At 37.9% G+C, this 13,344-nt stretch overlaps 1 protein-coding gene across 4 annotated transcripts; it reads right to left on the reverse strand.

The window, feature by feature from the left end:
• Nucleotides 1-294: 294 nt before the first annotated feature.
• Nucleotides 295-12,841, reverse strand: NUDT12 (nudix hydrolase 12). 4 transcript variants are annotated; one of them, XM_072359686.1, is made up of 7 exons: nt 12,800-12,841; nt 11,802-12,015; nt 7,748-8,343; nt 6,678-6,845; nt 5,069-5,182; nt 2,943-3,142; nt 295-1,670 (listed from the first exon to the last, which is right to left on the reverse strand). In XM_072359686.1, exons 2-7 carry the CDS (start codon nt 12,005-12,007, stop codon nt 1,560-1,562), a joined length of 1,395 nt encoding a protein of 464 aa, XP_072215787.1. In that variant the 5' UTR covers nt 12,008-12,015; nt 12,800-12,841; the 3' UTR covers nt 295-1,559. The 4 variants fall into 4 exon arrangements, with proteins under 4 accessions (XP_072215787.1, XP_072215786.1, XP_072215785.1 ...); XM_072359685.1 differs by having other exon boundaries at nt 12,708-12,823; XM_072359684.1 differs by having other exon boundaries at nt 12,654-12,822.
• Between the last annotated feature and the right edge of the window lie 503 nt (nt 12,842-13,344).

Here is a 13,344-nt window from a genome sequence, read left to right on the forward strand (position 1 = left end):
CATGAAAATGTCTTATATTTCCTCTCCTCTGTAAAAGAGATTTTAAAGCAAAGCAGTGCGTTGTTTCCTTCTCAGCTTCACATGGCTCAAGTGGTACCCTTATTTTCTTAATTTGTAGGTATGGCTGAAACAAGGAAAATAATGAAGCAATGTATGATTCATTACCTGCTCTAACTGTCAGAAGAGTTTCTTCCTTAGAAGCTTGATGCATACTGCTATAAAAAACTGTTGCTATAATAGAAATGCTATATAGAAAGAAGTCTAATATAGAAAGAAATCTAATAGAAGATTAGGATCTGTAAAACATTTTTAATGATTCTGGACTTACAAAAAATTTTGAAACAAAATTTACATTGATTAAAAAAATATTCATATTATTCTGAATAAACAAAGAACAACTTAATAATAAGCTAATTCTTATAATCCCCACTGTGTTTCCTCCTGGCCATTTGCATTTCTTTTTATATTGCTGCATCATTACAGTGTACTGATTCATGACATAATGACATTAATAATGGTATGCTTTTATAACCTTCCATTTTCAAAGGATGCAAGCCTTTGTATTCCTTCAACAACAATAAATTAAGGCACAAATCTGAACTACAGCATTAAAAACACTTAAGTAAATAATTAATATATTACCTTCTCAATCATACAGATGGGGTTGATTGTAACTCTATCAACTGTAAATTCTTAATATCAGTAACAACCTACCGTCCCAATTTCTATAGAACAGCTTCGTACATATCTTCACGTGTCCTTTAAATAGTCTACTTTTATCCTCCATTGCTCCAAAGTTCCATTTCTATCACAGAATGAAATAACTCAGTCACCATGTGCATTACCTTATATAAACACATTCAGGATTTTTGAAAAGATTTTCCAAAACATTTTTCACAGAGTATTGAGTTAGAAATTCAAATTCAAGTTCACACAACTGGTTAAGTGCCAGCCAAATCACACTGGAGGATCAGGAGGAGTAAATGTTCTGCTTAGAATGTTCTTCATGTAAGAGATAAAAGGTACTACATATTCACCACTTAATGATGCTATTAGCTCAAAAATAACTGTTACTGACAGGAGTTTCAACACTAAACACTGCTATTCTCTGTGCCATGTAGAATTTAAAAAGTAGAGATAGGAAAAAATGAAAAGAATACTAGTATGACAAAACTGGAGGATTTAAATGAAGCGTTAAGACTAAAGGAAAGGTTAGGCCTTCCTGTAATGTAGTAACTCCCTCCAGTGAGGGACAGAAAAGCTGAAATCAACATTAAGAGCATAACTGTGATAGGCATAGTAATTTGATCAAAAGTTACACACACACAAAAAGTAGCTGGGCACAATAAAGTATTCATTTCATCTGTATGTTGTCTGCTTCCTTGGGATATTCACTGAGTTTTTCTTCGGTTCACACTCAGATCTGAAAAAATCTGTAAAGATTCGTGTAGTCTACTTCAGAAACCTAAAGAAAGACTCAAAAATTCATGTGGTTGCAGAAGCAATAGTTCTTTGAAATTCATTCCTAATTTTAGAATTCATTAGAAGAAAGAATTTAATTAAAGATTAGCACTCATTCCAATCCAATGTTTTATCAACTGGTGTGCAATAGCTCGACTCGGTGGTACAAAGAACGAACGCTGATTTCCTTTAATGAGAACATCCACGACCTGCAATAAAAATACATGTTTTTTTCCCTTAGAAGAAGTATTATAAGCCATATGGAATCTAATGTTGAATCAACATGGGAATAATGATGCAATGATTATCAATCAGTTCATTGTTAACGTAGCCATTAAAGAGTTACTACCAGAGTCTCCAAGAAAAATGCAGAGAAATGAAGCTGGAAGGGATATTAGATTCTGACATTTTTGAGCACAAAAATGCCCCAAAGGATACTTTCTTATTCAAACAACTGTGGAGATAGGCAGTTAATATAATATTTAGGTTTTTGTGAAGTCTCTGCATGGAAGATCCACCAGATGGCGCTATATACTGTACATGAATTATTTTTCATTTAAACGTATATTGTAGGAGAAAGAATGTTAATTTTCTGAAGCAGCATGGGTGTATGCTTTTAGATCAGTACATTTCTGAAGTGCATTTATGCCCAGTTCTACACCAATCTGCATATGACTAGATGTATTATAACTGATACCCATTTAAAATGGTGTTTTTAGTGTTGTTAGAAATACACTGAGATTGTAGGTGGCTAATTTTGCCTTCAAGTTGACTTGCAGAGTCACAACACTTGCAAGTGCTAAGCAGTTGTATAGTATTATTAGAAGTTTAGCTTTTAAGTAGCTTGCAGCAAAGTCCTGGAAGACTATGTTGTATAAGCAATCTTCACATTTTCTACTCATTAACTCTTTCTGTAAAAGTTCTTATAACCTGTTTCATTTGATTATAGCCTAAATAATCACAAAATCTATATACAGAATTTTACATTAATGCATAGTAAATTACACTCAGTACCAGAGTATTAGAAAATTACCTTGTGGAGAAAATATTTAAAATAATGACTTCACAGAATTTTTACCTAAATCTCACCTCCAGCCCCACCAAATTTGGTAGTATTCTGTTTGAAGAAATTCATGTGAAGAATACTATTTCAGCCAAAATACAGCATGTAGGCTTATGAAGAAAACTAGGCTACAATAACTCCAATTTAGATGTGTCCCGAACGAAAAAGGTGAACAGCTAAGAGGCAATAATGACATAAAACAGACTTGCCTGTGACCCAGTAATTACTGTGCTCCTTATGAGTACCTGCCTTTTACTGTTCGTGTAATCTACAAATACAATGTAATGCAACTAGAGTACGATAAAATGGGGAGATTACTATCACATTCAACTTGCTGAAAAAAGCAAGTATCTATTCTGCCAGAAGTGATACAACCACAGACTAATCAATACGAGCAGGAAATTAAATTGAACTTTACCTGTTCTCTGGTGAACCAGCGGGCATCCTCTATTTCATTCTTGTCAACTCTAATTTCTGTAGACACTGCAACAGCTAAGCAGCCAATCATTAAGGAGGAGGGCATTGGCCATGGCTGACAAGAGACATACTGAACATGGCCAACTTTGACTCCAGCTTCCTCTTCTACTTCTCTTCGAACAGCATCTTCTATTGTTTCTCCTGATCAAAAAGGGCAAAAAACAAAGAGCTGATGAATATACTCCAAACAAGGATTACATCCTGTGTTTTGAACTGACTCAAAAGTTGTAAACTGCAATAAACAATTACACATAGACATCTAGTTCATGGATCAGGGTAGAGAGCTTAAGCTCAGGGCACAGAAGACAAATAAGGCTAGCCACCACAGCAAACTGGAACTCTGAAAATAAAAAAAATCATAGTTTTTCCACTGTAACAACCATTTCCTGAATTGATAATTTATCGTACATGCTGACACAACTGACACTTCAAAAATTCAGTAGGATATTCATTGCTCCTTAAATGAATTTTGAAATGCAGATCTGCTCATTTAAAAATAGCGTTGTTAACTTTTAAGTTTTCAGTAAGAATGTAACAGCAGGTAGTTTAACTACCAAAAACAACAGTAAGAAAATAGAGACTTAAGTAGACCTGTACAAAATTCTGTACTGTATTATTCACTTTCTCTTACTCATTCTTCATTATCCTGGTATATACACACAATTCTCCAAACTTAAACTGAAATTAAGAAAAAACTTTATGTCCACATTCACTGAAGATTTACAAGGCAAAAGTTCTTCACTGAGAGCATGGCTGGGAAATGGAACAGACTTCTGAAGAAAACAGTCACAGAACCAAGCCTGACAGAGTTCAAGAAGTGCACCCCCAGAATCATGGCTTCATTTCTGATTGGTCCTGTGCAGGGAAAGCAGCTAGACTCAGTGATCACTGTAGGTATCTTCTGATGTGAGATATTCAGTGACTTCTGGATGTATACGTGGAGTGTAAATAGTCATAAGCTTACATACACATGTACATGCTTTGCAGTAACCACTGATTACAGGTTCACTGAAGTGGACAGTCCACACATCAGTAAGTGCTTTATTTGAAGATACTTTTTAAACAGTTCAAACCACTTCTGCAAGAACCAAACTTTTTTTAATACAGATTGTGATATACACTGATGTTCCTATATGTTTCACTTTGTCCTATAAGATAACTTCCCACTAATAAAGCAATCTTTTCAGTCTTTTAAGTCTTCTCATCCAATTACAGAATTAATTTCTGGATAAATTTCAAGATCTGTGGTTATCTCATTTTCTTTACTAAGCAATATGCCAAGCACTATTTCAACTCCTAAGAAATAAAAGTTTTAGTGGAATTAAGTTAAACTGATCAGAAACAGGTAAAATAAGTGAACTTAAATTTCAATGTATGTATTTGAGCCAGTATCAGAAAGTACTACAATTGGGAGAATTAAGAAAGAAGCAAAGAAACAAACCACCCAGCTTTTTTTCAAATTACATCAGCTTATTCATGCTGTTGCCATATTTCCCTTGCACACAGTTACTGAATATAGTTCAGCATACAGTTACTTACTATAAATTACACTATAGCTGGTGATTAAGATGTATTCACAATATAAGTGTTTTAGAAATTATTCTCCAACTGCCAATAATTGTAACTAATTCCAAATGTTACTGCTGACCACAGCTAGCAAAAACTCTTTGCTTTTCCTTGAATATTATAAGACCTCTGCTAAACTTCCATCTAATCAATCAGTTAAGCACAAAGCAGAACTCCTACTGTTCCTATATTAAGACCCCTTTGTAAATATCACCAAAGAATAATCCTTAGACATATTTTAAAATGTTTTATTGTCACTTAATACATGATTCAGAAGTTTATGATGAACGATTTGAAACCTCTATTTACTCAATTACTTTTTTTTTTTTTTTTTTTAAATCAGCTGTTGCAGAAACACACTACAGGTATCTTTAATACAACAACTTATATAGTGGGAAACACAAACATTTATTCGATGCAAAATAGAACAAATTTCTGAATTATTTACAATGTATGAAACTGGTATGTGGGAAAACCATTTGATAAGAGAAAATTACTCACCAGGTTCTACAAATCCAGCAAGACAGGTAAACATTCCAGGGGGAAACCTCTTTTGTCTACCTAAAAGGCAGTGATTCCCATCTGGATGGATGACTTGCATTATCACAACAGGATCTGTAATGGACATTAAAGGAACATATTTCAACTTTTGGAGGACTTAAAAGCAGTAGAAAAAAACAGCCTATATTGAAATATATACACAAATGTGTATACAAATCCAAAAACTTTAAGTGCCTGAAATCAAAATGGTGTAAATGCCCAGAACAAGCAGTTATTTTATTCTGCTTTGATTGGTTGTTTTGTGTTTGGTGACACCAATGTTTTGTGTAAGCACTTTGCTAGCCAAGGCTAGGGCATAAATTACCTGCAACCCCAGCATACAATCTGTTAAGAGTACCAGAGATACTAACTTAGCTATACATCCCGAAGATAGAAACAATTTCAGTAACAATACAATTTACTACCACCCCCTCTTAAAGCACAGGCCTGTAGGGTGTAGTTTCCACTTAAATACACAATGCAGAGCCAGTAAGTCTAACTGCACTACTGACTAACCTTCCAACTTTCACTTGTTTGCTATCAATTCCTTATCTGATACTTCATATTTTCACTCCTGATCATTCTATGCACTTTTTTTTTTTCTAAATATTTTCCACCAGTATCATTATTTTTGTCATATGTTTCTGTATACTGTTAATCTACCTTCTTCCTTTCTTATTCTCAATTAATCCAATATTTTGTTTTAAAATGTTTCTGCCTCTGTGTTAACATTTTTCTCTTGATATTGTTTTTCACACCTTCTCCTTTTTATTGTCTAAAATGCCAGTATTTTCTGTGTATGAAAAGGTTCACTTCAGTAATTATCATAGTCAGTGATCTCAAAGTCTGTTGTCCTACTTAAAGGTATCTGCCACATGGCATAAAGAAGAATACACAATATTGCAGTCTGTAAGCACTTCTTTTTCAGAGAAAGGCATAAGCAGACAATACTGATTTGGCAGTCTTTCCTCTATTCCCTCATTCCTTATTTAAGTCTGTTGTACCAGAATTACAAATGCAAAAGAGAAGAAAAAGTAGCGGAAGGAAAGGTGATACCATATCACCCAGGAAAAAAAAAAAAACAACTCATTTTCATTCCTTGTTATCTTTGCATAAATACCATAGCAATTATAATGATCTCCTTTGCAACAGTTAAACAAAATGAGCCACAGAATAAGCTTATTTTCTGAGTAAAAATAAATCTGTCAGTGTACAACTGACAATGAAAAGTCAAACCAGAGAAGATGGTTAATGCTGTCACCAAGAGATAAATGTAAAATTAAATCTTCTAGGTTTTTAATATCATTATATCCTTTATACTGTTGGAATTTCTAACTACACTGCATTGCATTAAATGTTGTTATTGTCACTGCTATGTTTTGCCAGGGAATAAAGTAAATGAGAGAAATCTGAATTTTGTAATCCTAAATACAGCTGAAACAGCAAAATCTGGGAAGAGATGTATATGTAAGAACTGAATAGAAACTGAAATTATTAAAAAAAAAATCACAACACCTGAGTAACATACACTTAGTAACATTTGAACAAGCTTATCTTACAATATCCTCACCAACTCTTGGATATGATGTGTTATGAACACCTTGGAGACTGGGACAATCTTCTTTTACACAAGTTTTCTTGTAGCCACCTTCCTCAATCTTGGTTGCACTCCCACAAGTTGGACAGAAACGGTACCGGCTGTGCCATGCTAGAACAGATCTAGCCTGGGCTACTACTCCTTTTAAAAAGCAGATTAGAAATGAATAAAATCACATACTAGTTCATTTTTAATATTAGAGAATAAAATGGGAAGTATTAAAGTCTATTATAAAAATCAAAGTAGACTATGGCTTAAACTGTCATCAGCTGCATCAGAAGTCATACAATGCAATTTTTTTTTTTCATCTTTTTATTTGCAGCACAGCATACGCAATATAATGCAGTATGATGTAGATATAGATCAATTTATTTAAGATACTTGTCCAGATCAACTGAAATTTCTTTGCCAGCATGAAGTGCCAGAACTACATACCACAATTTTTAAGGTGAAAAAGGTATTTACTACAGGTATCCTGACATAGGGAGGTACTGATTGTATCACTTAAACATGAGGTGCAAGTTGAGTTTGCCCTTTATCCTGTAAAAGTGAAATTGTTGCAACAGAGTTGTTGCGAAATGCCCATGGCACTCATTCAAACTGAAATCCCAATCTTGCAACACTTGCTCTCAGTTTTCTCCTCAGGTAAGTATGCAACACACACTGTTACAAATGACTTAGTTTCTTGTACTGAAAAACAATAACAAGGGATATATGTATTTTTTTCCTCCTTTTTACAACAGTAATGCACATGCATTAATATTAAAACTGTTACTTGTAAAAACATGATAATGAATACATTTAACAGTCTACTACTCACAGATGCAGATGTTAGCACTTTGCAATCGCACATTTTTAAACACAGAATTCTTCACAAAACCACTGACAAGACTGTGAAAATTTTAATGTTTCTAATGTCAGTGAAAACACCTGATTACCTTGCAGCAGTTTGTCCTTCCAGCATACCTCAGTGAATCTCAAAGTGTGAATCCCAAAGCATTCTGACTACACATTTGATTACTGTTGCATGTTATGCATCTTACCAGCTTCATCCTCAGGTAGCTGCAGAAGTGCTGGCATTGGTGGATGAAGAAAGTAACAGTCCTCATGCTTCTGTTTAAATCTCTCAGCAGAAGTAGGATTTATGCTAAGAGCAAACCAAGCAACGAGCCCATCCTCATCATCATCTTGTAGCACCTTTCCATTGTGAGCAGCCAAAAGATTTGTGTGCACGTGTAGATCAACTCCAAGAAAAATCAAGGTGATTTCTTCAGTCTGGTTCATACACTGTTCCACATCCTTGTGGTGCAGCCTGCAAAGCCTGACTTCCGGCTGCTGTGACTTCTCTACTCCCCCATTCAGTGAAACCAACGGACTTAGGTCTGAGAAGAGTATGTACACTGTAGCTGGATGGATTTGTTTTTTGCTTAGCCACTTGGAATCTACTCTTTTATCACTTCTTCGGTCCAGAAGTGTCATGCCAAAATAATTTGAATATTCTTTCACTTCAGTTGGCAGAAAACCAGGCTTCTGGCCTCCTTTTGCAGTAGCCAACAAATTAGCTATGTGCTTGTACCCCCAGAATTTAGCAATGTCCAGTGCTGTCTGCCTTGATTTATTAATGATGGACCTGTCACACCTACAGAAACAGAAAAGAACAACAGTTAACAGAGTGAATTTTTCAGGAAGAGTTCCAATATTGCATTGTTGTTACAACAGATAGATCTGATACTATGTGTGCCCTGGTGGTGCAGTGGTAGAAGTGCCGCTTGCAACAGCGGAGGCCCAGGTTCTAATCCCCCCTGTGGCGCAAGTGGTAGAAGTTCCGCTCTGCTACACAGAAGGCTCGAATCCCGGGAGTTGGACTTGATGATCTCTAAGGTCCCTTCCAGCTCGCATGATACTGTGATACTACGATACTGTGTGATACTATCGAGCTGCATCAACTTTTCAGAGCATGGAATCAAGGGCATTCTTCAGGCTACATACTGATGGTATTAGAAAATGATCAGAGTTTTTATTTTGCATTCTTAACATCACTTAGCACTGTCCATGCAGTACTACAACAGTAACCAATTAATTTAAATCCCAAACACTGCAACATGCCATCCTTCACTGCCAAAAGAAACAAAAGACCCCCACTGACTCAAGATTCTTTACAGGGGAAATTTTGAAATGTAAGCAAGAGCACTCTTCTGGCTTACCAGCAACACAAAATCAAATAGTTAGCACTGTTTTCTAGAAGCTACCAAGAGAGTCATCAAAACACTGAAAAAAACAATTTTACTGGTAAGTAAGAAAGAAGAATATGGCCTGTACTTAGTGAGAAATGTAGCACTCTGTTAAGCCTGGCACATAAGCTGCCCTATGCAGATCTCTTTGTTCCCAACACAAAGCCGAATGAAACATCTGGTAAAGCAGTGACTCATGAATATTTTCATAAATTAAAAAAAAAATGTTTTTGAAATGAAATGGATGGAGGTGAATGGGGGTGGGGAGGGGAGACGTCAGTCAAGAAAGAGTAAGTTATTATTATTATCTTTAGTCAATTTTAAGCCAACTGGCTAAGTATAACAAAAATGCTGTAAAAAACTGTAAACTACAAATTAGCAATAAAACATTACTGTAAAAACTAGAAACTTCATATTATGTAGTAGATGTGTATCGGACTCAGCAGTTTTTGAAACCAGAAGACATCAGAGTACTCATGCTTCTGGTACACAGATAACATTATCACAGGCAGGAATGCATTTCCTTGAAATTCCACACTAAAATAAATCATGCTTGAAAGAGTTCGAGTACACTGTGGAAAAGTATTCAAAGACTAATTTAAAGGCTCTTGGTGTTAAAGGAACTGATGTTGCTCATTTCAAATCAATTTCAATTTTCAATCTTCAAAACTTTTTGTCTTCTTAGGTTAAGATCTTGCCTTATTTCCTACTTATTTTCCTATCGCTCAGACACTGAATTCCTTTCTGATGTTGTTTTCCACTTTCTACATTCTCCGGTCCATGCAGATTGTGATAGAGCTGCAACTCAGCATTTTCTGCAGTGGCCAACTCTTTAGATCACCAAGATCTTTCTTCCAGTCTATAAACATTTATTTTCTCAAGCATGGTTGAATTCAAAAAAAAACAACACTCAGGCTTCACTTATGGAATGTTATATTAACATTACCTTGCTAGTTGTACTTGACATTCATGTTTATACATCCAGCAATTGTGTTTTTCCACATGACTGCTATTACTATACATGACTGATATGAAACCAGTGAGGCTGTAGCAACACAACAGTAAATACTGCCTAAGAGAATGGCAATGAAAAGGGTATTTACAAGCAGAAAATTCCTTTTATTGTATTTTTTCTTAATAGAAAGTAGAACTTCTATCAAACTGACAACTTCTTCAGATGAGACCTCATTACACTGCACAACTTCCTGAAGGGAGGTTCTGATGAGGAGGGGCTTGGCCTCTTCTCCCAGGCAACAAACAGGACCTGAGGAAATGGCCACAAACTGTACCTGAAGAGGTTTAGATTAGATATAAGGAAAAACCTTTTCTCTCAGAGAGTGGTCAGATACTGGAACGGCTGCCCTGGGAGGTGGTGGGAGTCACCGTCCCTGGCAGCGTTCCGGAGGCATCTGGATGATGAGCTACGAGATATGCTTTAGTAGCATGTGGTAGCAAAGGTAATGGGAGGACGGTTGGACTAGATATCTTGTAGGTCCTGTCCAACCTTGTGACTCTATGACCTTCTGATTCTTCTATTCTATGATCCTCCAAAATCTCAGAGGGCTCCTCAAAAACAGGATTTCAATCTACAATATGTGGCACAGCAGAGCTGCTCTATGTGCTAGAATACACTAATTATGGTGCATACGAAGACTCCCTTGAGACTCCACAGTGAGCTCTAGCAGAAAGTGGTACAGTACCTTAGTAGGTCTTAAAAATGCGGGTTTGAAAATCCAGGAGGATGTAGAATAGAACACTTGATAATTACTGATAACCACAAAATGATCTAGTCTAGTTTGGCAGTGTAACTAGGGGTAGAGAAAGGAACTAACTGGTCTTCACAGAATCACTGAGACATTTGGGTTGGAAGGGACCTTAAAGGGACCTCATGTAATTCCAAGCCTTCCTGCCTTGGGCAGAGATAACTCCCACTACATCAGTCTGCCCAGGGCCCCATACAGCTTGTTCTTAAATGCCTCCAAGGACTGCGCCACTCAGATTGCCATCATCCATGATGTGAACTTGTTGATAGTGCACTCAATCTACAGTACGTGTCACTGACAAAGTCCTTAAATAACACTGATGTCAATACTAACATGAGGGACAACCACTTGTAAAGGTCAGCCGAGCTCTTGCTCTCATTTTGAAATGTTATTTATTAGAAATGTGTCAATCTTAGCTTTACACAGGCTTTAGAAGAATCCTGAGGTTTCAAGACCTTTGAAGCATTCTTTGTTTTACTTGGTGTCTTCCAACACCAGAACTACAGGAGTTGACTTGAGAACGGAAAACATAAATTAAACTACATTCCTGACAAACAAAAAACATGCCTGGTGTCATACTGACCAAAAAGTTTAAAAAGGAAGAAGCATCTGAAAAATAATAAAAATAAATGGATGAAATTCAGCAATAACTGACTTTGTTAAAGGCATGTCTACCATGTCCAAAATAATGGCCAATGTGCCTGCAAATGTTCTGCAATAACACAGGTTCAAGTATATTACAATTAAACCTGAGACAAAAAGCCTAAGTGGAACAATTAAACATATCAAATCCATACTCAGAACAGTATTTGTAATGGGGTTGCATCATTGTATTTTATTATACTGTATTGGTTTCCGGGGTGAGTGACCCTGTCTTTGAAGATCAAAGCAATACCTTTATAAATCCTCATACTGTAAGAACTGCTGTTAGCAAGTATGGAAACCATGATGCAGTAGCACAATCCATTTATACAGTAACACAAATTTATGAGTTTTAACCCTGACAATTCTGCTTTCCACCAAGTAAGCGTACTTATCTGATGCCACACTTAAATGGGAAGAATGGGACTTCGCACTTCAACAGGACCTACTCAACAGCTTACCCTCCTTCAAGAAGAATCCGCACAACATCAAAGTGTCCATTTCTCGCAGCGTACATCAGAGCTGTCCAGCCATTATCTGAAGTCGCATTGATCAGTGACCGGGAACGGCTGAGCAATGCTTTCAGCCTGGCTGCATCTCCAACCGCAGCAAAATTATGCAGCTGAGAAACCATTTCCTGATGGAAGTTCTTTTCAAAGTTGGTCATTATCTCAACTGAGTTAGAAAACAACACGTAAAAATATACTCACTGTTAGGAAAATATTTTCAATAAATGAAGTAAACTTTTAACAGGACACAGATAACCCTAAATCCTGTCACTAAATTACAGTAATGGTCTAATTTGTCTATTTTGAACATAATTGCTGCCCTCAAGCAAATCTTTGCCTTGTCTACCTGTAGACACAGTAAAAATTTTACCTCAACAAATGAAAATTACTTTCAAGGAGCCTTAAGAAGAGAAAGACTTTGCTGCAAAAATGAAACTTCTTTGAATATGAAAAATATACTCTGGTTTCCAAGCAACCAAACAGCAAAACCAGACCTTTGGAAAAACACAAAACCCAAGAAACAAACCCAAAGTGCCCAGGGAACAACGGAAGATACACATAACACGGGTCTCTTTCCACAAGACCAGACCACTGCCCTCTCTAGGGCGACTTTCCCTAAGCAGACATCTGCGGTGCAGCGTCGGCCATTTAACTCCCCACAGCTGCTGGGAGGCCTCACAGAGCAGCAGGACCCGGTCAGTCCGTCCGCCCCCGGCACAGACCCAGCTCCGCGCAAGCGCAGCCCGCGCTTAGGGCTGCGGACTGCAGATGCACCCGCCCCGCACCAGGGCGCTTCGGCTGTACCGGCAAGGTAGCAGCCGTTGCCACCCCAGGGTCGTCCCAGCGTAGGCTACGGACCAGCCGTAGGCAGGGGAGGGTCGTACGCGACCCGCTGTTAATCTCCTGGGCCCGCACCCGCTGCAGGGCCGGGCTGCAAGTCGCTCCGTTACCGTCAGTCTGGTTCCGTGCGCACTTCCGCCGCGGAAGGGGCGCGTCCCAAAGCTGGCCCGCCTCCCCCCCCCCCGTCCGCTGCCCCGGGGTCGGGAAGGCGCCCGGCGGTGTGGCGGCTGGGCGGTGGGTGCTGCCAGGAGCAGCAACGAGTGGCAGTTCTGCCTGGTTACTCTTTGTCAGACAAGTTATTCAGCTATAAAAAAAAAATGCTTTCTTTTGCAAGGTTATAAACCGGGTTAATGATAGAATACGTAGTAATTGCAAGAGATGTAGAACAAACGAGATACAGCAGGCGATAGCAATTGAAAGGGGAGCTGGAATGCTGGCAGTTCCCCCTCTGCCCTGCCCTCGTGAAGCCCCCATCTGGAGTGCTGTGTACTTGGGCTCTCAGCGAGGAGTGCAGCTATGGAAGTGGGTCCAGAGGTGGCCCTGGAGTTGGTCAGAGGGCTGCACCTCTCCTTGGTTAATGGAGCTGGGCTTCTTCAGCCTGGAGGAAAGGAAGCTCCAGGGAGACCCAGTTGCGGCTTTCCAGTACTCGAGGGGA

This window comes from Excalfactoria chinensis, chromosome Z (assembly GCF_039878825.1).
Source record: "Excalfactoria chinensis isolate bCotChi1 chromosome Z, bCotChi1.hap2, whole genome shotgun sequence".
NCBI lineage: Eukaryota > Metazoa > Chordata > Aves > Galliformes > Phasianidae > Excalfactoria > Excalfactoria chinensis.

Excerpts from the sequence above, each read along its gene's own strand:
- NUDT12 (XM_072359682.1), bottom strand. The coding sequence starts at position 12,007 with ATGACCAACTTTGAAAAGAACTTCCATCAGGAAATGGTTTCTCAGCTG. Across the intron at positions 6,846-7,747 it reads GCTACCTGAGGATGAAGCTG|GAGTAGTAGCCCAGGCTAGA; the intron begins GTAAGATGCATA and ends GCTTTTTAAAAG. Across the intron at positions 5,183-6,677 it reads CACATCATATCCAAGAGTTG|ATCCTGTTGTGATAATGCAA; the intron begins GTGAGGATATTG and ends TGTCCATTACAG.